At 37.2% G+C, this 27,564-nt stretch overlaps 1 protein-coding gene and 1 long non-coding RNA gene across 2 annotated transcripts in view; both read right to left on the reverse strand.

Annotated features, from left to right (window-relative positions):
- The window catches only part of LOC133522547 (uncharacterized), a 50,582-nt gene extending 37,968 nt beyond the window's left edge, over window positions 1-12,614 (reverse strand). Inside the window, exon 1 of the long non-coding RNA XR_009800074.1 lies at window positions 12,577-12,614. This is a non-coding gene — a long non-coding RNA (uncharacterized LOC133522547). The remainder of the gene's footprint in view (window positions 1-12,576) is intronic.
- Window positions 1,630-10,878, reverse strand: LOC133522884 (circadian clock-controlled protein daywake-like). Its single transcript, XM_061858345.1, has 5 exons — window positions 10,283-10,878; window positions 6,832-7,045; window positions 5,489-5,619; window positions 3,638-3,793; window positions 1,630-3,034 (listed from the first exon to the last, which is right to left on the reverse strand). Exons 1-5 carry the CDS (start codon window positions 10,341-10,343, stop codon window positions 2,883-2,885), a joined length of 714 nt encoding a protein of 237 aa, XP_061714329.1. The 5' UTR covers window positions 10,344-10,878; the 3' UTR covers window positions 1,630-2,882.
- Window positions 12,615-27,564: the final 14,950 nt, after the last annotated feature.

Below are 27,564 nucleotides of genomic sequence, written 5' to 3' on the forward strand. Positions count from 1 at the left end.
GTTACGGATTTCAAGGTTATGTTACACTGTTTCGCCCGCGAACTCAAGGCCAGATAGCCTGTCGGGGGCAATGTCCATTGCAACATAGCGACGTCGTCGGAAAAGCTATTAATAGCCACATATTACAAAAATGTTTTCAAATATGTGGTGCTAAGAAAGTAGCCGTCCCCGGTAGCATGGTGCAAGCCCGGCAACCGTGACCGCGCGATCTTTGTCGACTTGCAACACTGGACTGACATTGAGGGAACATAAAGTATGACAACATGTGCCCCACGTGGACGCCACTCACATGCCGGTGTACCTGGGCCGAAGAGTATCAAGAAAAACAGCGCAGCAACAATCTAGCATTGCTTTGAGCCCAGTTTTCCAAAATAGAAAATACAGGTCTTTAAATAATTTGCCCATAGTCAAACTGCCCCTAACTATTCTTCCAAACTAGGAGCTCAGAACATAAAATACGTACATAGGCGTAAAAAAATACATTTTAGCCAAGACCAAATCTACTATTGGCGGCTTGCCAGGCCCTTTATCCCTGTTACGGATCTCTCAAGGTCAATGTAAGAGATGACACATCAAAAGTTCGAAACACAATTATACTATACGACATCGTGTCGTGACACGATGCGACGTCGCGACGTCATCTCACGGTGCAAAGTCGTGTCGTTTAAATCTGACGTGCATCGTGCATCTGCGAGAAGAGGGTAACTATGAGCGAGCTATTTCCTTGTGCGTGTGATTTCTGAACGATCAATGATTTATCAACCATCAATGATTAACCTGCCTATGAAGCAGATGAACCCGGGTTCGAATCCCGGTAAGAGCATTTATTTGTGTGATCAACACAGATATTTGTTCCTGAGTCATGGATATTTTCTATATATACGTATTTAAGTACGTAATTATCTATATACCTATATATCCTGGCCTACCCAATTACCCATATTACAAGCTTTGCTTAGTTTGGGGCTAGGTTGATCTGTGTAATATTGTCCTCAAATATTTAAAAAATATATATTTATTCTTTTACTATTTACTATACACGCACGTTTGTTAAGAGAATATAGTCGATGGGTCATCGCTTTCTGATCTGCCGCGGTTTGACAGCTGCCTTATAGCCCTAGAAATCTCCCACAAAACCAGATTCAATAGGGTAGTATGTAGTTACTAGTTAGTAATCGTGTAGTCGTACAATTTTCTAAAGATATCTTTTCTATTTTCATCGAAGACGGGGAACTCCAAATCGCGTACCTACGCGACTTCATGTATGACATAGTTGGGCTATAACCACAAAAATCGAAGTTCGTAAACTTTGAGTTGCTCCCTCTGTCACTCGTATTACGCCTAAATTGGAGTAAAAGGATAAAAGATGAACGTTGGTCTTCACGTTAGTCCCTCTGGTGGCTTAGCGCTACTTGCATCATCCCACTAAACCGGGGTTAACCGGTTAAACCGTTAACCTAGTGTCAAATTGTACTGGTAACTATGGTAACTCTAGGTTTAACTGGTTAACCCCGGGTTAGTGGGATGGTGCAAGTGGCTCTTACTCGTAGTTTTACCTACTATTCTCAGAAGGAGAAATGACACCTTTTTGACAGGAATTGTAAAGGCTTATTTTGAAAGAAAAAATAGTTTGCCGATGACATGTTTTATTCTAAAATCTTAATCGTTCTATATTTACAAACCAAATACTGTACATTTACGAAACATAGAATCGACTTGTCATTTATACATGTCTTGAAAACATAAACTTAACTAGTAATGACTGAGGTTTATTTTCAAATCTACTTAAAAGTACGTCACACGCCACAGGAGTAACAAAAGGCAAGATAGCTCCAACTTTAGTTCTCTTTCTTATGGAAATAAGTCCTAAATTTCCAATAAGGGTCGAATAAGTTACAGAAAGTATCAATGCGTGTACTTCAAAATCTATCAAAATGCTTATAAAGGACTTCATTTACAATTACACAATCATGATTATCATCCGTTGAGTTAATTTCACTACATAGTCACGTTAACTAGAGAGAATCGATTTGTTTTTTAATTTGGCTAGCTAATAACGCTAATAAGCATCAAAGGTTACAGGGTAACATGATGTTCAATCTATATAATTTAGGCCCAAAAACATCCCCTTTCGCCCTTTAAAATATTTTAATATTCTTGTCACGATGATAATATTAATAATACCGTCAACCACGGCGAATAAAGACGGCTGGGGTGAATAGGGACAAAACTTTAAATGAGATTTATCAGACAATTTTTTAATATCTACCACACATCACATATGTAGGTGTAGATATTAAGAAATTGTTGATTAAATCTCAATTTAAGTATCGTCCCTGGTTTACCCCAGCAGTCCCTTTTCCCCCAGTTGGCGGTAACTAACGCCACTAGTTGATCTTATACAATATGAATCTTACTTTAAGATGAGGTGGACCGAGGGCTATCAGTAAGTGCTCAGCCGAAGTGCGAACGAAAAGTTTTGAGATTTTCATTTATTTTCACACGAAAGGGCCCTTATTTGGTATGGAGCACGAAGTTTACCATTTTTAAATATATAGATTAGATTTTTGTTTAATCGTCGGGAATGTTTCGAGAACTATCCCTACTTTTTACAAACTTTCTGCTGACACACACATTTTGAGTAAAATTATTTTCTATATATTAACTTTAAGAACTCGTGAGACATTAAAGCATAATATCACTAATTCGGAACTTAAATTAGCGTCATTAGCGACATACCAATGAAGTGACATGATTACTTGAAGTACGCTTAATAGAAAATGGAATGGAAAATTTAACACATCATTGCCCTAGGTCCAAGTCGCATTAACAACAATTTATACATGTCTATTTAATTTATGACTAGTTTTTGGTATAAAAACTTAAACATCTAATATTTCGTCTATGGGTTTGTTCTGTAGATACTTTCTAATTACGTGAAATATCTTTTTGTTTGGTTTCTGCATCAACGTTCCTCCGAATTCTGTGGACAGGAGCTTCCAATTTTCATTCATAAATTTCAGCATACTATCACCTGTAAATATATCAATTGTTACTTTTTCCTTTGCATATTCTCATCCACATGGAAGATCATTCACATCATCCAGTTATTAATAAAAATAAGCGAAAACGAATATCGCCAGTTGTAAAACCAAGTATCGCGAGTGTTGTATATCGACCGAGTGAGATCCCTAGGGTGTAAAACGTTCAAGTTGATAAACAAGACCAAGTGCGAGTAGTTCGAAGAACTCGCGCAGCTAGAAGATTTTGATGTCAACGTTATCCAATATTCTCAGAGACCATGGACACAATGCCAGTACATTCAGAGGTTAATTATACGCGATGAAGGTCCATTTTCATTAATACTAAACGCATTTTGTAATCGAAAAAAAAAAAGGTTTAAAGACGTCTATTATTTAAAAAAAAACAACGACATTAATGGGGTAAAAACAAGTAACTAAAAAAATGGCCTGATTGATAAATAGGTTTACAGGTTTCTCATAGATCTAAGGACCGAAAAGACAGACGGTTATAGCAAAAGTATAAGGAATTCTTTTGACTGCGAAACTCAAAACTTTTTGTTAAGTTACTCTTAATCCACAGTATCAATAAAGCAATGCACGCAAGTTTTACTTACTCAAAACCTTATTGCCATTGAAGAGATTGGTCAACGAATAGTGAGCTCCGTCTTTAATGTCAAATTCGTTTTTGAACTCCTTCATGTGCATCGTATCCTTGCCTTCCTTGTTCTTCACGATGGTGAATGGTATCGACATCTTTGAATTGTAGTTTTCTGAAAAAACGAGAATATTAATATTATTTATTTTTACAATATCCATCTTTTTATTGCATTCTGGTCGCCAAAAATTGTACAGGACTTGTACAGAAATATTTATTATTTAAGCTACAAGAGAGCAGTGATGGCTTTTGCTGATTTTGGGTCCCAAGTACAGGAAGTAGCAAAAATAGTGGAGATAAGGGCCTATTCGGTATCGTGTTCTGATTAGGAAAAAGTAGAAGAAACATTTTTTGACGTGAAAAGTTTTTGGCTTTTGTATGAAATGTCGGCCGACTGTCTCGATCAGCCCTATGGAAAAAAAATGTTTCGTGTCAAAAAATAATAACTAAACGGATTCCCACTATTTTTGTTACACCTGTGTACTAATTAAGAATTTGAGTGTAGTGAGAGACTCAAAAGGCACAAAGCACAATTTCAGACAACTTTCCCCCTCAGTAGATATAACACATCACAGCATAGAATATGAATAAATTAAAATATCTTAAAATGTATAAATTACCTAAAATTAAAGTAAACATATTCTACTCACTGCACGAAGTAAAATATGATTCGCTAACAGTGTTTGCAGCAAAAAGTAATAAATCCCGGTAAGGGCATTTATTTGTGTAATGTACACAGATATTTGTTCCTGAGTCATGGGTGTTTTTTATGTATAAGTATGTATTTATCTACACAAGTAGGTATATCGTTGCCTAGTACCCATAGTACAAGCTTTGCTTAGTTTGTTGGGGCTAGGTTGATCTATTTAAGATATCCCCTAATATGTTATTTATCTACTAAAGACACCATTAATTTACCGATTATCATGTCATTAGGGTTATCTTTAATCATGAAACACAAGTGTTGATTCAACGAGTTAATTATACGAGTATGTTAATATACCCATTGTATTAACATTGTAATACATCATCAGCACATAAAGTGCATAGCAAAGTGAACATAATACCACCATTTTAATAAAAACTGACCACCAGCCAGCAGCGCTATCGCGTACGGCCCTAGAAACAGCCAGAGTATTTTACTCTTGTCTACAGCGCATTTGATAGAGAATTCATACTTATACGTATATACGACAGGAACTAATTCCATTGCTGCAGCTAACTAATTGCCATTTACTTTTTCATTCCCATTGAAGACGCTTAATCGCTTCATAGAAATCAACGGTACGATCAGCAAGGCTAGGACAAGTGCAAATATAAGGTAAGACAAAGGCGTTTAAGTGCTGAAGAGCTAATTTAACGTTGATGCGCTTTCTCACTATCGGAAATTTTTATAAGGTAAGTATGCCTACTCGTACTCGTATTTTTAGAAAAGTTACATTTGGATCATGCTTTGCAATAGCGATAACAGTACATTGGGTATAATAAAGGAGGCAGTTAGCAACCTGAAAACCTTGTAGGCACAATAGGCAGAATAGGCACAATGGTTGTCGATTTGCGGAAAATGCCAAGTAAAACTTGGTAAAACTAATTAACTAACGTTAACAACGGAAGGGTAAAAGGGTGGGGAGTAATTCCCACGTCTAAATGTCTGGTACATAGTAACGCCAGGGTTGACTCCGTACGCTACGTACAGCGAGCGGCAGATTTGTGCACAGCGTCATATTCTATGTCGCCATCTTACGCAGCGTACAGTGTCTTAGGCCTTAGTCTCTGTCTGGGACTAAGGCCTAAGGAAAGAAAGTCTTACTGAGTTCTATCTTGACGTCTCCATCCCCGCTGATGGGAAGAATAATCAGTCGGCCGGCTGCCTTGTACTGTCCCGTGAGCTCCACGTCAGCGTGGTACAAAATTACCAGCTGCTGTTTAGTCATGTCGAATCTGGAATAATGTTAATAATTGCTTTGAGTATCTTGTTTGACGAAGCAATCGCATATGAGGCCTTATTATAAGACATAGAAGGTCTGTAGATACATATCTTACAGATTAACAATATTAATACAGCTACCTACTTACCTAAAACATCTACTACCTACTTAAAATATTAAAAATCATGTTTAAATATTTTTAAATCATCCGGCAATAGTTAAAAGCATGTTAAATGTTAAATTCAAATATCGAGCCATAATAAAGGTGCTGAACAAGAATATATGCTAACTAGTCTTGTGTGGATACTGTTTAGTGCTTTATTATCATCGATAAGGTAAATTTCCTAGTGCCCAATAGAAGACACCCTGCTGTCACCCCTGTTAAAATGACTTGTGTATAATGGGACAGTGACGAGCACTCGGACGTCTATACCTTACGGAGCCGTAACATAGGTTACACAGGTGCTGAGCAACAAAACAAGCTGTATAATAAATAATAATGTAGCATCATGTTTGGATACTGTTTAGTGCTTTTTTATCATCGACAAAAAATATTTTGTAACACTAATTCCAATTGCCAAGGATTTATTTACTTATTCATTGACAAGTTTTTTTTGCGAGACTCGACCCGACTATTTAGCCTTTATTGCCGTATGGAAATTATAGTGGCAGGCATGAATAAAAAAGGAGTAGATACCTACAGTAGATACAAGTGTCCCAGTGTCGATTTCTCCTCCTCTCTCAGCTCAAAGGGTCTTAAATAATCTAAACTACTCATTTCATCTTGACAATAACAGCATTTTTAAGTCCTGTGATACTGGAGCTGGTCATGTTGAGCCGCAGGCCATCCAGTTCCGTACAGATCTCGTCGACGCGCATGATGCCCTGCGGCTCCATGCCGAGCGCGGGCATGCCCGCGCCGCGAGCTCGGGGTCAAATCTTGAGCCGCTGACTTCAGGCAGTCGGATTTCAAAAGTTCTAATCTAAACTACTCATTTCATCTTGTCAATTACAGCGTTTTAAAGTCCCGCGATACTGGAGTTGGTCATGTTGAGCCGCAGGCCACCCAGGTCCATGCGGATCTCGTCGACCGGCATGGCGCATGACGTCTAGCGGCTCCATGCCGAGCGCATGCATGCCCGCCGCGAGCAGCGAGGTCAAATCTTGAGCCGCTGACCTCAGGCAATCGGAATCCAAAAGTTCTTAAGTGGCCCAAAGTACTTACTTGATCTTGTCAATAACAGCGTTCTTAAGTCCTGTGATACTGGAGTTAGTCATGTTGAGCCGCAGGCCGGCCAGGTCCATGCGGATCTCGTCGACTCGCATGATGTCTAGCGGCTCCATGCCGAGCGCGGGCATGCCAGCCGCGAGTAGCGGAGTCAAGGCTTGAGCCGCTGACTTCAGGCAGTCGGAGTCTGATGGCTTGCATTTTGGGGGTGCTGAAAACCACAAGTATATATCACTTTAAAATGTTTTATATTAATGCTTAGAAATAAAATAAAAATGGAAAATAGTACATTACGATACAAGTGCGAAAAATAGGAAATTCGAAACGAGTGGCGATAAATTAAAACACGACCGAAGGGAGTGTTTTAAATCGACACGAGTTGTGAATTACCTATTCGCACATGTATCGTGCAACGTTTTACAGTACATATGGCCCTTTAAATGTTCGACACAGTAACGTAATATGCTAATTTTCGCACTAGTGCGCTAAAGTAGCACCATATGTACTGTAAAACAATTTTTCGTTATGTATTTCTAAGCATTATGGTATCGTTTGCAGACATTTCTCTTTAATACCAAATTTATTTTTGAATTATTTTAACGAAACACAAAACATTAATTATTCCTTTTTTTTTTGACGACCGGTTTTGCCTAGTGGGTAGTTTAGCCTGGCCTATGAAGCTGATGGTCCCGGGTTCGAATCCTGGTAAGGACATTTATCTATGTGATGAACACAGATATTTGTTCGTGAGTCATGGGTTTTTTCTATGTATATAAGTATGTATTTATCTATATATGTATTTACGTCGTCGCCTAGTATCCATAGTACAAGCTTTGTTTACTTTGGGGCTAGGTATATTTGTGTAAGATCCCCAAATATTAATTTATTCATTCATGAATGAATCTTACATATATTCAATTCATCACATAAATAAATGCCCTTACCGGGATTCGAATCCGGGACTATCAGCTTGATAGGCCAGGGTAACTACCCACTAGGCCAGACCTGTTGTCAAAATAAAAGAATAATTTACTTTTTGTGTTTTGACGTACAGAGTTAAGATGTAATGTAAACATTTCTTATATAGTAATTAATGAAAGTTTCAAACATGAGCTGAATCGCATTTGATTGTGACAATAAAATCAAATGACTTATTTTACGTTAGCCATATCCAAGTTATCTTCAAAAAACTAGAAAAAAAAAAGAATCCGGTTTACTATATTAAAAATGTTTCTCAATTGCAATAAAGGATATCACCAAATGTCAGGGCCTAGGAAAAACATCAAACAATACTCTGAATACAGTGTAATTATCGCAAATGAACACGAATCAATATAGAATCAACGATAGAAATTGTAAATTTATTTCATTATGGCCGTCGTTTTGTTAGATCATTTGAAAATCAAACTCTTTGACTATAACTGTATGTAGGTAGATATATTTTACTTGAAAAGCATTTGTTTGTGAAAAACAAATAGCACGGCTAAATATTTCCTTTATAGTGTCATCAAAGAAAATATTGGAATAAACGACTGTTGTGATTTTCCCTGTTGAATTTATTTCACTGTGCAGTGTACCTTATCTTGATTGATTGGCTTATTATATAATAATATTTAGGTATAAGTAAATACTTTGTAAATTTCGTTCAAAGGATGTAATGACAGTTTATATTGTCAGTTTAATAATAATTAATAATACAGATTCAAAATTCAATATGACCGACTATTTAAATCATGAAACACACAAGGACAATTAATGAAGATGGGTCATACACATTTTTAAGCAAACTCGTTCGCGTCTTTCTTTGAAAAGCTACTTTAATTTTTACACAGTACTTTTACAGACGGGATAAATTTTTCAGTACTTGAGACTCAAATAAGAAAAACTGTATATCTATGTACCAGAGTCCTTAACTTTGATTTTATTGTCCACAGAAGTGACCTTTTTCTAAAATGTGTTTGACCCAGATAACATTTTGTTACAAATACACGAAGCATAGTCTATCCCCGCAAAAAAAAAAATGTTTACCACGTAACGAAAAACATACATATAGTACTTATAGGTCCATTAACTGTTTTTTTTAGGTAACGCAATAAAAAATAGTGTTCAGTTTTTAAAATATAATTAACATTGACCATTCGGATGCAAGTATTAAACTTTTCTATGTATTTATACTACTTCCATTCGTTATGACCGTGGTCAACATCAAACGCTTATTATAATGAAGCTTAGTTGTCATGCCCCCGTAATGTGCCTGGTGTACTAATGTAATCTCGTTAGTAAGGATGATCCTCGAGAACGACCTCTTTTAACAACGACGTCTCAAACAACATTGAAGTTGTGCGGTTAAGGATACAGATTTACAATAACATGTTGCATATAAGAGGATTTAGGTATCACGTATTAAGACCCCATAGGTTCGTGTTCTTCTCTCACTAAGCGTACAAGAGTGAGCGAGATGAATGTGCGTTCTCGAGCCCGCGGATATCATATTATGAAATTTTAATTTGTTGTAAGTTTAAAAAAAGAAAAAAATAATCGCTGAGTAGTGAGTTCCCTCAAAAATAAACTTGCGTATTTTTAGAAGCAATTTTCGTATTTTCAGATTTTGTGCATAAATTGTGATACATTTTTAAAATTCATTTTAGACCTATGAACGTGATTTTTTTTTCTATTGAGCGACAGTCAATAAATCAGGATTCGAATTGTTGAAGTCCGTAGAGAAATCCTCAAGATTGCTAATTAAATTTATAGCAACCGTATTGTTATTTATAAAAGCGGTACGATTTTTCAAAATCTCCACTCTTTGAACCTACGGCACCTTAAGACTATTAAGGACAAGAAAATTTAAAAAACCTAAATATTTAAGCGACAGTTTTGAGCTCCTTGGGTAACTTGGGTTCCGCGAATCCGCATTCCACGTAGGTATAAAAGTGCGTAAGGAAGAATGGGCGGTGTGATTTTATTTTCTGGAAAAATGTACACGTATCTACGTGTTATTTTTAAGAGGATTAATTACAGTACTGAGCTCCTAGTTTGTTATATTTATGATAAAATAAAATAAAAACATTGTGGTGGTTCTATTTGTAACTATTTGCTGGCTTGCGGCTAAACTAGGTGTCATTTATGGCCATAAAAGACTTATTCGAAATTATAATAGTTATAGAAGGCGAAAAATAAAGAGCCGATGAATGCTACCATGACATGAAACAGTACACAATAATCATAAGATATTAGTTGTTGTATGTTTTATTGCAAGAACATCTATTTCGGCTTGTTTTCAAGTAAGAGTTTGACTGTAACATTTTATGTTTTTCTAAATATTTATGTATTTTATTTGTTTAACAATGAAATCTGCTTTGTTTTCAAAATACTACTTTTGATATCGTTCAAATCAATATGTACACGCAGATGATACTTATGTTATTTTTTATCAGAAAAAACTTACATGTAGACAGCAACGCAGTCACTTGCATCAAAACCACGAGAGAGTAAAATATGGCACCCATTTTTTTTATCCAACACCAAACGTAAAGCTTGCTCAATGTTCAATGCAGAGCGTCGTTTAAAACTGATATATATAATCTCGGCCGAACATGCGTGTGTCAAGGTAAATTGATAAGCAAAGCTATCTGGTCACAGTCAGGAGCAGCATTCAAACTTTGTAAAATCTGATCTTGATTCGATATTACTTGCACTGCGTCTCGTCCGCGCCTAGCATCAACTCAAGTTTAAATTTTTACATTTCGAATGATCGCATGGTATGGCTCGACGCTGGGCAAACGTGTGCGTACGATGAACGGTTTTAATAGCTTATAATATGGATTAAAGGCATTCGTCACTTTCGTACTCACTTATGGGAACGTGTTGAATCTTATCCACTTCATATAGCGACTCTCAAACGCAAACTGGCGTACAGGTTTATTTTTTAAGGACGCATGCTCACACGCATCGTAGTCGATTAAATTGACTTATGTGTTTGTTAAAATCGTATTAAGGTGCAGTAGGTTCAGAAAATGGACTTTTTAAAAAGTCGTGGCGCTTTTTTGGATCACAATACGGCTGCCATACATTTCTCGATGGACTAAGTATATCGATTCGAATGCTGAATTTTTGATTTTCGCTCAATAGAAAAATAGTCTAAAATGTAGGTACTGTATTAAATATAAATTAATGTAATATAAATTTTGCATTAAAACTAAACATATGATAATTATTTCTAAAAATGAGCAATATCATGCTTAAGGGAACTCAGTGATTACTTTTTTTATTTTTAAAACACAAAAAAAAACATGATGACCGCGCTCCCGGGCACGCACTTCCATCTCGCTCACGCTTATGCTCAGAGAGAGTGAGAGAAGATCACGAACTTACTGGGCCTTAAGAACCAACTACTCCGGAACTTGACAGACTTGACACAGCGTGAATTGTCATGTCTTATGTATAGAGTTTTTGACAGATTTTTGCTGCGTAAACGCTTCGTCAACTTTTTTGAACAGCAACGCGCGTTACCTTTATATGTGACATAATCAATGAAAAGGTACCTTATTGTCGATGGCGCTTACACCGACAATAAGGTCCCTTTTCATAGATAATGACACATATGGAATATCAGTGTCAAAGGTGAAAAATAATTTTATTTATCTGCATTTACTTGCAATTCAATTTTCTGAAGCCGAGCGAGATGCACTGCAAGTTATATTACTACGTAGCTTTATGGTCACTGTGAAAAATGACTGCGAAAAATAACAGCAAATGTTATTTATAGTCTGCCTTAAAGCATTTTATTTTCCTGATTGCTTGAATGCCGGGCAGGACCTGTCGACGACCAAATAACTATTGGAAAATAATTAAACATCAGTAATGAATGAAAGAGTGTAAATTAACTTAAAATGGAACATGGATTGGAGATGTTTTTCGTGAAGTAGGAAGAAACATTTAAGCATCCAAACATCCAAAGATATAACAAACTTTCACTTTAAGATGCTTTTGCACATTTCATTTTAAGATGCTTTAGTCTTGCAAAACGGTCTTTTATCTTCATTTTAATGTATTACTAGCTAGCAGACGTAGGTCTGACCAACAAATTAACTGTTTATACAAGTTACGCCAATAGCCGTACCACGAGTTGACACTTGACGTTTACGTTAGCTAATGCGTATACTCGATCGCGGTTTATCCCGCTTGCACTGATGAATAGAGAGCTTGCATAGAGAGGAATCAAGATCTTCTGACGCTGGTAAATTGTAAAATTTTTGTAATATATTTGCGAACTTTAGCTGATTTTGTAGTATACAATGAGATTTATTAAAATAGAGTAGAATTGATAGTGTTTTCAAACGTCCTCACATAGTGTTTCAATTAACACACCTATGGGGTCAATTGAATCACTCTTCCACATTATTTTTAATTCCCTATCATTACGTAACCATAGGCGATAGGCTATTTAAACAAAGTTTATTTAAAAACTAAATAAATAACTTTTAATAATATAGGCGCAAACCCTACTATACTATACCATAAAATAGTTACAGACGGTTAAACATACGGTGTTTAAATTTTCCCCAGTCTACCCTACTAACTAGTGTATCAACGTACATAAACTTACCGATTTATACAAATAGGTACGTTTACGCCTGAGTATAAATTGTGTTGATATCGATACTTTTTTTTTTATACTACGTCGGTGGCAAACAAGCATACGGCCCGCCTGATGGTAAGCAGTCTCCGTAGCCTATGTACGCCTGCAACTCCAGAGGAGTTACATGCGCGTTGCCGACCCTACCCCCCCCCCTCGTTGAGCTCTGGCAACCTTACTCACCGGCAGGAACACAACACTATGAGTAGGGTCTAGTGTTATTTGGCTGCTGTTTTCTGCAAGGTCTGACTTCCCCAGTTGGGCTCTGCTCTAGAACTGGAATGACATCCACTGGCTGTGCCCTACCACAGAAAGATGACATTCACAATGCCCATACCTCTCTTTTGGAGGTAGTTTAAGGACGTACCCGGGTCCAGAGGACGTACCCGGGTCCAATCCGGGTACCGCACTCGATTTATTTTTAATCGATCTAGGTAATTAAGACACGTTTAAGATCTTAGAAAGATCTTTAAAAGATCGATAACTAAACGACATATCAAAATTGACGTTTATTTCGATTCGATTTCGATTTCTAACGTCAAAGTGACATTGGTTGCCCAAATGGAGCTGCTTCTGTCAATTATACGACATACACACGATATTTAAATGAGAATTTATCTAAATCAGAACTTATCGTTATCGTATTTCATTCTTCGAATTGGGCCGTAAATCTGATCAAAAACTACCTTACACGGTATCGTTCTAAATAAAATTCAACTTCTCCCGTTTGCCTGAACCAAGCTGAACTCTGCGAACGGCTTTAACTTGCAAAAGTTAGTAACTTTGTAGTTTCCGTATTCGCAGTTACTTAAAATGCGGATTCGTCTTACAGCGCAGTTTCGATATTGTGCATGTACCTAATGTTGCTCCTTAGGAACATAAAGGCTTAAGACGAAAGTGGAGGTGCGCGAAATCGCCTTTTCATACAAACGTAGTCCTCATTTTCCTCTCTGGATATTAACTTTATTGAAAATATTTTGACACAATTTGTCGTTTATCAACCACACCTATATTTTTTTCGAATTTTAGTTATTATAAGAGTCACATGCCTTTAAAAAATTGTATGAAATCTGTTTTTCACACCTATTTTTTACAATAATCCAGAAAACGAGAAAAGTAAAAAAGTCAAGCTATGGTTAAACTGGTATCGCAGATGTGGGTGTGAAGGCCGCCAAGCTCAAATGGGATTGGGCGGGACACATCTGTTATATACACCCGGACAGATGGGCCAAAAACGAAATGGCGAGACGACCTGGCCTCATTTTGTGGCGACTGGCGGGAGCATGCACAAAGCAGTGACGAGTGGCTGAAGACAGGGGAAGCCTTTGCCCAGCAGTGGGACACAATGTAGGCTAATAAAAAAAATGGTTAATATACATCAAATTATGTAAGAATATTTTCCATATTGTAAATATCCAGAGAGGAAAATGGAGTCTACGTTTGTATGGAGAAGCCGTCCCCTTTCCTATTAAGTATAAATAATTTTCAATTGATATACGTTATCTGTAGGGATTGCAATCCGGTCCGGCGGATCCGGTAATCCGGCCGGATCCGGCACTTTTCAGGAGCTACCGGATCCGGTAAAATAAAAAAACGCCTAAATACAGCACGCGCTGTGCGTTTCAGATGAGGAAAAGGCAACGGATACAAGGTATGAAGTTGAACAGAACAAAAAACAAATGAAAAAGTTTAAATTTAGTAAGATAAAAATATATTTATTATGACGATGACTGGGAACAGAAGAGGATTTCTTCTTCTTTAATGTTGGTTATTATTTATCGTATGGCGTTTACACACTGGTTACATACATATAAAATGTTATGTTATGTGTCATGTTGTGGTTGTGGTTATGTTGGTGGCACGATATGACGATTACATAAATACTGTAATAGAAGGAAAAATGAAAGGATGGAGATGCCATGGAAGGCATTTGTAATTTATGCTAGAGACAAGGTTAATGTCGTGTCATAATGTTGTGATAGGAGATTAAAAGTAAACAAGTGAGCAGGATTAAGTCGGCGGTACTCAACCGACTACAGTTGGTGCTCATCAATATGTGTGAATGAAAAATATATGATAATATTGATAGTTTCTTTAGTTTTCTCCGATATATCTATATATATGATAAAATATAGATTATTTTCTATTCAAATTTAAGAGAGAATCTTTTGTCTTTACAATTTCATCCAATCTTTTGCAATTTCCTTCATCTCCTGGTACATGCTACTCTACGTCTAGCCAATTCTTTATTTGATCTATGTAACTTTTCTTACGGAGTCCCTTTCCGCGATGGTTTTCAATCCTGAATTCTATTATTTTTCGCATGAGATCGTCGTGTCGTGTGTTGTTCCCTATAATTTGACCAATATACTTTTCTATAAATTTAAAAAAAGTACATTTTTTTTAAAATCATACAGTCTACTACTTTTTCGGACAAAAAAATTAGAGCAAGATAATACTAGAGCGCATTTAATATCATAATTGGTTAAAAGTAAAATTTCTTCGTTAAAAGTAATAAATAATAGTAAGCGTAGGAGTTGAAAATAGAGTTCCGGTTACTCTTGTTTGCCACGATATCTATTGTCGAGTAGCAGTACTGAGAGTTCCGCTACTCGATGCTAGACGTCGACTATGAAAATAATGAGCGTTTTGGTACCAAAACTGATGTATGGAGTGAGCACTCTATGTACTTCTTATTTCTCTATGCTAGAATGGATGTCAATGTTAGAGTCTGTGAGGAAACAGAAGAGTCGTGGAATGTATGGGGCCCAATACATTCCACGACTTCTCTTTCCGAACAGACTCTACAAATAATTCAATGAAAGAACAGTTACGAAAACTTGTCCTTTCAAGGAGCTCCAATTCCTACCCCCGTGACCCCACATCCCATCATCAGGCTTTGCAAACGAATCAAATTTATAATTGTAAATGAAAATTTGAGCACTTTTAAATGGTTAAATATAATAAATTACCGATTTCAAATTTTATTTTTAAAGTGATATTGAGATTGTGACACTTTTTACTACCAAGTTCTATTTTATTGTTAAGAAGTTATTTATTAACTTCAAATTATAGATTTAGGAATACGTATTACGCAAAAAACTAGAAAAATATGTCATGTAATTAACTTTTATATCCCTATGCCAAACCGGATCCGGTCCGGCCGGATCCGGCCGGACTACGGCCAAAATCCGGCCGGATCCGGCCGGATTGAAAACCAATCCGGTTTGCAATCCCTAGTTATCTGCAATATACGTATAATACGTTGAATGCTGACATTTGGTTTTATATTAAAGTGTAACACGCGGCGTCCTCGGTACTTACGCTTATTTGAACAACGTTCATATTGGGGTTTTTGATTTAATTTTATTTAAATTACATTATTACAAGGGAGATTTGAGATTAATATTCATTAAAATGGCGTGTTAGTGCCTTCTTAGCAAAAACCATTAGGTGATTTTATAAACTTTGTGTCCAGTGCATTTTTGTTTAACCAAAATCAAAATATATTTCTTTGTAAACTCTTCTACATTTAACTTTATATTAGTCCCCAATTTCTTATGAAATGACGATATCTAGTAATAAACTGTTGAGCAAAGTAAAAAAAATTTAGCAACTTTTTTCGCAGCCACTGTTTAGCAGGTTTTATAACAGATTGTCACACGATAATATTCAAAACATCGCGATATTCGCAGTCGTTTTGTTCTGGCCATGTGTCTTTTAACATTTCTCAGGGTTCTCATTTGACTCTAGAAACTGTATTTAATATGGTAATATGGCTACTACATGCATAGTTATTGACGATATCACAATATCCTTTGCCTTGCAAAATTTGACAGTTCGATATGCTACTAGAGACCGGGCTATAACAGAGTCAGACCAAGCTATCTCCTACTCTACGTTCTTGTGACTTTGCCGAGTAAAGTTGGGGCCGTAACGCCGTAACCTAAAAATTATGATGATAGTTCTAATAGAGGATCCTCGAATTTCTTTCTCAAATGTGTGCTTTTAGCAATTTTTTTGCAATCACAATAACAATACATACCAATGATGTAAACAAACAGACCTTGCCATTGGCCAAATGATCTTCGTTCAAATACGTTGGTTGAATGCAAATGTGGTCACCATTGAAACAACGGCGAAGTGGCCATGGAACTCGATTGCCATTCCATCCGCTTTCCTAATGGATTAAAATTAGGCGGTTAAAACACGTATCGCGTCTCCCCGCGGAGTCATGTAAACACTGCGCGGATAACATCTGTGTGAGTGCAGTGTAATGTTATTTGTGATATCATATAACAACGCTCGTCGAATCGAAGGACCTTAATTATTAATATGATTCTAATTCATAATTAAGGTCTTGGTTTGACGCTGATTCTATTTCAATTATATATTAATTATTATATTTCTCGTTCCGATGTGGCTTAAAATTGTATTTAATTTAAATGCATGTTGTGTATTTATGTAATACAAAAAAATACAACAATTCAATAATAACTTAAGACTATCTAAAGCCTAGTCAAAAGTCTCCCCGAGTTGACCCCGGCGCAAAGGAGAATGGGCAATTTGTCCCATGGATGTATACTGTTGAGACATATCTCGTTTGAAAGGGTTTACTCTTAGCATTATTTTATTGTATGACACCAACTTTGGATAACGTGCAGGGACTGAGCAATTTAAAAAAAAAAGTGGCGAATATAAACTGTTGTTTTACAAAGTACTTGTTATGTAGCCGGTTGTTAGGTGTTTTGTATGAAAGAATATGAGAAATTCTAGATTTCTGTTTACCACTACTTACGTTTAAGTACGTACAGGGCTGGAATTAGTTGATATAACATATGCTTGAATTAAAAATACTGCTATTAAACACTGAAACTTGCTTGTATACTCAAGCCATATATCTCATTTAAAAGACATTTTTATAAGGTATTTTAATATATATATACTTGCACTCAAATGCTTGCAGGGGCGGTAATAAAACGAGTTTTTTCGTTAATTAATTGTGGTAAATGCCGCTTTGTTTGTTCTACCTGGCACTAGATGGAGCCTTGGTAGCAGTTTGGGTAATTTTTACTATTGGTATATACAATTGAGTCATATCCTATTTGGAAGGTCTTCAATTAAGCATTAATTACTTATATGACACCAAAGACCGAAAGTGTCCAGGGAAGATGATATTAATAATTTTGATCATGCGCTGCGGCGTAAACTGGAACTAAAAAATGTCATTCATATAGAGTTACTTTTGTAACCATTTACATCACTTTGCATGCCTGAAATATAATGAAAAAGTAATTTATATATATTTTTAAATTATTACCGCTCAATAAATGGCACTAAACTACTTAATTATGATTTTTCAAATCCTCTCTAGTACTGACATCTTGCGTGCAATAGGAGAACCGAATGAGCGGCAAATGCTGGATCCGTATAGTCGCTTATAAACGCTAAAAAATGTCACCGAAGAATAAGTTTGTTTAATTCGGAACTTTGACAATAAAACGAGTGGTTACCTTGAACTAGTAAGTTTCGTCTATTTATCTCTCTTGCTCTTACATATTCGAGTGATAAAGGTAGAAAAAGCATTACATTTTTAAAGTTCGCGTTATGTCCCGCTAGAAACGTTATATAAACTTATTATTAAACATGAAATAAGATTCCTAAGCAATAAGTAGGTAAGTAAATGTATTTATGGAGTAGTTGGAGTACCATAATTAGCAGCAAGAAAATAAATCTAAGTTTATATGTTACGATAAAATAAATCGTAAAAAGGTACTATGTACATACTTGTTTTGTTTCTCTGCAGGAAAATTGTGTAAAAGTGAAACATTTGAGATTGCGTCGCGGTTCAAAGCAACGTTCCTTTCGTTTGCCATATGAAGCAGGCCATAAGTTCTCATGTAAGTGAATTGTCAAATTCTTAGTCAGAATAAAGAATCTTAAACCTAAAATTAACGCAGTGAATACATTACAAGCATCAGCGACTCTAACTGCTTGCCAAGCTAAGATAGTAGCTGTATTTTGTTCCATTATATATACATATGAAATAAAAACTTTTGAATACATTTAACACCTTTATTTCATATAAATTGAAAAATAACTGACGGCATACATTTTCTTCACGGTCGCACAAATATTAGCAGGATGAGTCGACAAGTTAATTTAAAGCAAGCATTGGTGAATAGGTGCATCCAGATCCAGATAAGAGAATGCATGGTTATTGCGCCAATCTCGGACCATTTGCGATTGGTTTGCTAAGGGCACCGCTAGCTGGTGCGGATGCACAGAGCACTTATACATACCTTATTAAATAAAAACTTTTAAATACATTTAACATCTTTATTTCATATAAATTGAAAAATAAGTGACGGCATAGATTTTCTTCACGGTCGCACAAATATTATCAGGACGAGTCGACAAGTTACTTTAAAGCAAGCATTGGTGAATAGGTGCATCCAGATCCAGATAAGGGAATGCATGGCCAATCTCAGACCATTTGCGATTAGTTTGCTAGCTGGAGCGGGTTAACGAAAAACAGTAACTGGCGACGCTAACTGGCGCGGACGCATGCGACGAATTTTACCTACAAAGGCACCCGCGCGCGTGCACCCGCTCCGTGCACTCGCGCCAGCTAGCAAACGCCCTTAACCTTTTGAACGCCAAGAATACCTTAAGGCGTCGTAACTAGCTATGCTCAAAGCGTCATAAATACATTATAGCTGATATAGCCGCTGTCAGAGTAACCTTCACACTTTCAAGTAAGGTTTAGGGCATAGGGCGTCCGCAACGTCGCGCGTGTGCATGGAGCGGGCGTGCGGCTTACAGTATGAGCAACGCAAACTGGCGCGGACGCGTGCGACTGATTTTACTTACAAAGTCACCTGTGCGTGTTTGCCCGCTCCGTGCGCTAGCGCCAGCTAGCAAACGCCCTTAACCTTTTGAACGTCAAGAACACCTAAAGGCGCCGTCACTAGACATGATTTAAGGACCATGAACACATTAATGATTATAGCTGTTATAATCGCTGTCAAAGTCCCTAATGTAATACTCATGCACTTTCAAGCTCACTTGCGCCCGTGACCTTGGCATGTGAGTAACGTTTTTGTTATGGCGTTCAAAGGGTAAAGTATCAATGTCGTAATGCGTCGCTAGCGCGTTATTTTCGAATCGCACCCGTGCTCCCGTGTTGGACTGCACACGCGGTGTACACTTCTTGTTATTGTAACCGTTTGTGCGCCTAGATAACACAAGTACACATACACAACTCGCAAAATGCTCGCGTGCTCTTGTTTATATGTAAAGTACGTCTTCTAGGGCCGCGGATTGGACCCACGCGACCGGCGGGGCGGTGAGCGGCATACATTGGTCGCAATTCAAGCTGTAAAGCTAGTGCAGTGCATGAGGGACGCGCGGCTTTCTCTCACCACATCTTTAGGTGTTCTTGCCGTTCAAAAGGCTAAAAGCACCTAATGAGGGGGCTTTACATTAGCTAGATGCCGGCCCACACGCCGATCCGGTGTACAGGCTAAGGAAATCGCTATGTAGGCCAATTCGAAAGTGCAACTGGCATTAAACCAATTTTAGAATAATATTGGAATGATACCAGTTAGCTGTCATTCGTGCGTTCATTTCGCACTTATACGCATGTATTTGTGCGAGCGAGACGCCCGCAACTAACTGATATGATTCCAATATTACTCTAATATCGGTGTGCACGCCCCTTTTTAGGGTTCCGTAGCCAAATGGCATAAAACGGAACCCTTATAGTTTCGCCATGTCCGTCTGTCTGTCTGTCTGTCTGTCTGTCTGTCTGTCTGTCTGTCTGTCTGTCTGTCTGTCCGAGGCTTTGCTCCGTGGTAGTTAGTGCTAGAAAGCTGAAATTTGGCATGGATATATAAATCAATAAAGCCGACAAAGTCGTACAATAAAATCGAAAAATTTAATTTTTTTTAGGGTCCCTCCCCTACACGTAAAGTGGGGGTGAATTTTTTTTTTCGCTTCAACCCTAGAGTGTGGGGTATCGTTGGAAAGGTCTTTCAAAACTAATAGGGGTTTTCAAGAAACATTTTTTGATAAAGTGAATATATTCGGAGATAATCGCTCCGAAAGGAAAAAAAAATGTGTCCCCCCCCCTCTAACTTTTGAACCATAGGTCCAAAAAATATGAAAAAAATCGTGGAAGTAGAGCTTAAGAAAGACATTAAATGAAAACTATAGCGGACATGATCAGTTTAGCTGTTTTTGAGTTATCGCAAAAAGTTTTCCCTTCATAGTAAAAAGACATTTTAATTAGGTACTGATTACGCAAATTTGCCTATTTGTTTAACTCAGGTGAAAGGTACCGTTTCATCCCTTGGTTAACAATTTACTATACTTTAAGCTCCAGTTTAGCTTATTGTGACGGAAGAGTAACTACGGAACCCTACACTGAGCGTGGCCCGACATGCTCTTGGCCGGTTTTTTTTATTCATAAGCAAGGTAAGATTGAACCACTATAGAAGGCAGCGAAGAGGCCGGCAATGGAACTGGTAGCGTTTGATGGAGACAATCAGTTTTCTGTCAAATGCAAGTTCAAATTGGCCTGACTGTCTCACTCACACACCGGAGTAGCGTTTCATATAAGCGTAGTTTGTTATATCCAATCGACCCGCTCTATTCGGTAGGTTTCATTATCTCGATCCATCAGTTAAGTAACAATCTCTTCAATCTGGTGGATCGAGATGGTGGATCCTACTGGACAGATGGAACCTATGGATAGGAAAACGTTATGCTCAACAATTTGGTAGCAGAAGCGATGTGATTTTTTAAAATCGCGACTGTGTCATTGACATAATATATCTGAGGACGGGCCTTACGGGAAATAAGAATGGGGCCAGTACAGCGGTGTTACGCACACGAGTTTGAGCCAAACGTGCAGTCTAACGTCACAAGTACCACAACGTGATTGGTTGATGAGTTCGCATTACGCACGCGATTGATCGCATCTAGCTGCGTTAGACAGCACGATTGGCTCGAATTTGTGAATGACACAACTGAACTAGCACTATCCTTATTGCCCCTAAGGTCGGTCCTTAGATATATGGTAAGCGTCAGGATGGCGGTGGACCTCAGTGAATTTCAAAGAAATATTTATAAACATATTGTACAGTCAGCGTCAAATACTTTGTAGCAGTCAAAGTGGCCAAATAGTTCGGTACACCATACTAAATATATGGTGTACCGAACTATTTGGTTACTTTGGTTGCTACAAAGTATTTGACGTTGACTGTACCTTCTGTGTACCTCAGTGTACCTTTAATAGAAACCAGTGTACCTTTCCCCAAAACGAGATATTTTACAAAACGGTCCACCCGCCAACCTGACGGCAGGATGGCGGGTGGACCTATGAAATCTTGCATTATACCGCACTAAAAGTATGCAGCTATATTGTGCATGAGCTTAGCCTACCTTGTTTTGGGGAGAGGTACACCGGTTTCTATTTCTATTTACAGAGGTACACTGAAGGTACAGTCACCATCATATATATCGGAGCGGCCAAGGTACCCACGAATATCTGAACATGCCTCTACTGTCAAGAGGTTAGAGTGCGTGTTTAGAGATCTTTGAGCACCTCGGCCACTCCGATATATCTGGTGGCGATTGTACCATATAACTGCATACTTTTAGTGCGGTATAATGCAAGATTTCATAGGTCCAACCGCAATCCTGACGTCAGAATGGCGGGTGGACTTTTTCTTAAATATCTCGTTTTGGGTTAGGTACACAGAAGGTACAGTATGTTTATAAATACTTACTTACTGCTATGGCGCAGCGACCCGAAGTGGATCTTGGCCTCCGACACCAAAGACCGCCACGCTTCTCTGTCCCAAACCGTTTCCATCTAGTCGACGGCGCCGAGTTCGCTAAGGTCTTTTTGCATTTCGTCTCTCCAGCGGGACCTACCTAGGACGTCTAGACGGTCTTCGGCCATTTGGAACTTCAGAGTACGCCCTCCAGGCTGCACGATCCTCACCCATCTGGACTACGTGCCCGAGTCTGGCAGCGCGAAAAATCCTAGGACTCACACGTGGAGAGGATGGAACCTGGAGACTCCACAGGAATCAGGAGATTGAAGATCTGGTGTCCGAGCCGAACGTCATTGGATGTTTATAAATATTTCTTTGAAATTCGCTGAGGTCCACCCGCCATCTAGACGCCAGATGTCAATGCCGAGTGCGACCGCCCTTAACCCTTTACCAGGCCAAGGGATATATTTCACCCACATCTTATATCGGTTACCGTAGTCAGGTTTTAACTCCAAACCACCTACAAAATATTTTGTCAATCCCTGAAAATATTATTTTATGATCTTCATTCACAACACGCTTCTAAATTGCGTAATATATCTTTGGCAGCCGTTTAAATTCACTTGAACGCTAATTTCAGTAAACTACGGAGAAATTCGAACACTTTTCATAATTTCTATGAAACAGAAGTACATAGGTCGAACAATTTTTTGATATTTTGTAGATTTTGAGTGTTGAAAGCTAATGTAATCGGAAACATTGCTAAATATTCATGCATTATTGTGTATGACCAGAATTAGGATGTGGGTTGACATTATCCCATGGCCTTATTAGAGTTTAACTGTGTGGGAGCTATATTTCCCATGGCCCGGTAAATTGTCTTGTCATGTCATAAAAACTCACGTAAGTGATTTTTTTTCAGTGATTGATATAATGTTTCGTAGGAGATTTGGAGTTAAACCTTGACTATTATAACCGATATAAGATGTGGGTGGAATATATCCCTTGGCCTGATCAAGAATATAATAAGACAAAATCTAGTATGACAGTTCATTACTTAGACAGGCGATGGGATAACCTTAACCCACATTTTTATTTCTGGTTTAAAGGAAGATCTCCGACGTTCATAAATACATTTTTTACAAGGCGTTCAATACGGTTGCAACAGCATATAAAGTACGTATTAAGACATGCTGGTTCTTCGGGGCCTGGTAAAGGGTTAAAGGGGTGTATTATCTCTAGTCTCTCCAATATGTTCTCCTGGTGGGTCCACGGGGTTTATTTTAAGTGTTATCATTATCATAAACAGTGTTCACCAGCGGGTCTACGGGTACCTAATTATTTTTACCATATTTTTCATGGTCGATGAACACGATTCTATTTTGAAAACGTTGCCCGCGTAGCTACTTCAGTCTTAGGCGGTATATACTCTACACCACGTTCACAAAAGATTGATATTTTAGGTAGAAACTCACATTTCGCAATATTTGTCCATAGTAAATACTAATTCAAAAACTACTGTAGGACCTAAAATCTTCTGTGATAGTAATGTAGAAATAAATACTGTTGACAGGCGGTCAACGGTATTTAGTACAATAATTACACTAAAACAATTCGTATAGAATACAGAACCTATGAATAATATATATCTAGAGAATCTAACTTTAATGCAATAATATAATTGAACAAAAGAAATACATTAGTTCGAGTAGTACGATCAACCTATATGTCTATTTTTAATAGTCTTAATGTTCGTGTATCGGTTCTGTATTCTATGGCCATTAATTATGCTTTATTTTTCAACTTTCTTTGACTACACACAAGTACACATTATATTTGCTTTTTTCTTGAACTTTATCTTGCCCATGTTCGATTCTTCTTATGTCGATGCATCCTCATTATTTCCGTATGGTTTCTGAAAATACAATAACAGTTTTTGTATTGTTTTCTAATACCTATGTTTGAAGTAGGTTTCCTATTTTTAAGAGAAGTTTTTTTTTCATGTAAGTACCGTCAAGTGGGGTAAATTAGAACAGATGGGATACCTATCGACAATTATGTCAATAAACAGTTTTACGTTCCATCAAGAATTGAGAGGTTGCCTCAATTCCTCATGGAAACCATGATGTAAGCTAGACCTTTACACAAATATTCTTTAAACCTCGTTAAGCAAGTAGCTTCTTTACAAACATAACAAAGAAGACAAATCGTCTAGCGTGAAATACCCATCGTTAAAGAGTTCTTTTCTGGTCCTGATCAGAAGTTCCACTTCTTTAAATAGCACTTTTTTGAATGGCAATACCTGGTCTGTTGATGAAACTAAAAAACGCCTATGAGATTTGGGAAGTTCCCTTAATTCCTCGTGGTTTTGTCAAAAGGACCATCTTGGAACTATATACCCACTTTCAAACAATAACTAATTTTCAACATTGGTTCAGAAATGACGAAGATCTTACTTAACATATATACAAAAAAAAAGTTTTTGAAGTCGGTTAAAAAGTAGTATCTTTACAATACTTCCGTCCGTTTACTAAGAAGGGATGACTACTACAATTTGCTTACTAAGTAAGTACTTACTTGCTATTAGTATCAGATTGGAGTCGACTCGAGAGTCAATAAAATGGGCGTCGCCACCCTTTCCGGGTGGGGGGGATTTCACCGCATGAAAAAGAGACACATATAGTGAGTTCTTACTGTTCTACCAAACTACATATATAAAGTAGTCGTACTTTTTGAGTCAAATTAGTTTCATTCTAAAGGTGCGACGTAATGGCCTGAAGCCCGCTCTTAGCATACCTAGTTATACTATTTGATGGATATTGGTGTCAATTTATAATACGTTTAATTATTTATTGTCTTTACCTAATTATCTTACATAACATTATTACCTATACATTTATAACAATAACTTTTGCAAGACGATAAGATTTTTTATTCACAATAACTTGTCCGTATTCGAACTGTCTGGCTACCCGGCTAGCCGTGGCCGTGTACCCGGATTTTATACTCTGAAACTGGAACTAGTGACAGATAAGAGTCGATTGATGTTTTTTTAAAGATACTTATACTTAAATAGAATTACTTACCTATGTTTAATTAAAAGAAAGACTACTTATACATAATAATCCTTACAGTTTTAACCTATTTAACCTACCTACCTACCTACTTTTAATAGTAGCAGTTCGGTTCACTTAGTAGAAATACCTGTTCTAAGAATAATGGAAAAGAAAGGAGAGTAATAAAAATAAAGAATCTGGAAGTTGTTGAGGTGTTCCGTTCTTCATCAGCAATTCTACTTCATCAAATGTCACTTTATTGAGTAAAAATGCTTGTAATATTGATGAAAATCCTAAAATGACTATATGTATGCCTATCCTATACAATATGAGAAGCTCCTTCGGTTTCTCGTAGAACCTATCATCAGAACTGGACCTTGACACAAATGTTCCTTAAAAGCCTTACATGCTATAAACGAAATAAAATAAAAAAAACGCCTAAGGTAAAATACTTGTCGTTGAAGAGTTCCATTTTGCTCAATATCAGCAGTTTCACTTCATCAAATGTCACTTGTTCAAATAAAAAAAACTTGATATGTTGACGAAAATCCTCAATTCCTCCCAATTGAGAATTCAAATCGATTTAAAATCCTCAATTCCTCATTGAATCCATCATCATAACTGGACCTTGACACAAATGTTTCCTAAGAACCTAGCTTGCTACAAACTTAACAAAGAATAAGAATCGCGCGCGTTGAAGAGTTCCGTTCTGGTCAATATCACTAACTTGTTTAAATAAAAATGCTTGATATGTTGACGAGAATCCAAACATTACTGTATGTATTGTATGCCTATAAGATTTGAGGAATTTCTTCGATTTCTCATGGAACCCATCCTCAGAACTAGACCTTATGACACAAAGGTCTTCAAGAACTTTACTTGCTACAAAATAAACAAATAAAACATATCGCGCGCGAATTGGCGAGTTCCATTTTGGCCAGCATCAGCTGTTGCATTTCGTCAAATGTCACTTTTTAATAAAAATGCTTGATATGTAAATAAAAATCCAGAAATTATAAGATGTCAGGTATTCCCTCGATTATTTATGAAACCCATCATCAGAACTGAACATTGATATAAATACACCTTAAGAACGTTACTCGCTACAAGCTTAATAAAGAATACTAAACGCGTGCGTTGAAAAGTTCCGTTCTGGACAACATCAGCAGTTCCACTTGATCAAATATAACTTTTTTTTAATAAAACACCTAGAGATATTGATGAAAAAAAAAGACTATATGTATTTCTATAAGGTTTGAGGTGTCCATCATCAGACCTAGACACTAGACACTGGTGTCTAGCACAGATATTTCTTAAGAACCTTACTTTCTACAAACTTAAAAGTTCCGAGGAATTGTTCGGATTAATCTCTGCCGCCTCTTTCCGTCACCGCTTTACGCTACATCATTTATATCTTCACCAATTAGATGGTTGGCAATCCTCAACTGTGCATACAGCTAAACTATGAAATGATCTGTCGCATGCGGTATTTCCGGCCCAATACGATCTTTAAAACTTTAAGGAAAGAGCGTATTCCTATTTTAAATGCCGGCACCGCACTTACAATCCCTATGGTGTAACAGATGTCCATGGCCAGCGGTAATTGCTTACCATCAGTTGATTCGTCTGCTAGTTTGCCTCTTATATCACAACAAACAAAAAAAGAAAAAATCTCACGCGTTGAAGAGTTCCGTTTTAGTCAACATCACTAGTTCCACTTCATCAAATGCCACTAATGTGAATGAAAAAAGCTAAAGATATTGATGAAAATCCAAAATGACTATATGCCTATAAGAATTAAGGAGAATGAGGAGTTCCCTCGCTTTCTCATGAAACACATCATCAGAACTGTACTTCGACAAAAATGTTTCTTGAGAACCTTACTCGCTACAAACTTAACAACGAAGAAAAATTGCGCGCGCTGGAGTTCCGTTTTGGTCAACATCAGTAGTTCCACATCATCAAATGTCACTTTTGTGAATAATTCTTGATAATATGTATAACATTTAAGAAATTCCCTCGATTCTTCATGGGACCCATCATCAGACCTTTACCTTGACACAAATGTTCCTAAAAACCTTAGTACTTAAAACTTACTTGCTACAAACTTAACTAATAAAACAAATCGCGCGCGAGTTGGCGAGTTCCACTCTGGTCAACATCAGCTGTTACTTTTAGTCAAATGACACTTTTTTTAATAATAATGCTTGATATGTAAATAAAATCCCAGAAATTATTACATGTATGCCTA

This window comes from Cydia pomonella, chromosome 11, assembly GCF_033807575.1.
Source record: "Cydia pomonella isolate Wapato2018A chromosome 11, ilCydPomo1, whole genome shotgun sequence".
Classification (NCBI taxonomy): domain Eukaryota; kingdom Metazoa; phylum Arthropoda; class Insecta; order Lepidoptera; family Tortricidae; genus Cydia; species Cydia pomonella.

Excerpts from the sequence above, each read along its gene's own strand:
- LOC133522884 (XM_061858345.1), bottom strand. The coding sequence starts at position 10,343 with ATGGGTGCCATATTTTACTCTCTCGTGGTTTTGATGCAAGTGACTGCG. Across the intron at positions 3,794-5,488 it reads AGACGTCAAGATAGAACTCA|AAAACTACAATTCAAAGATG; the intron begins GTAAGACTTTCT and ends TCGTTTTTTCAG. Across the intron at positions 3,035-3,637 it reads CAATGGCAATAAGGTTTTGA|GTGATAGTATGCTGAAATTT; the intron begins GTAAGTAAAACT and ends ATATATTTACAG.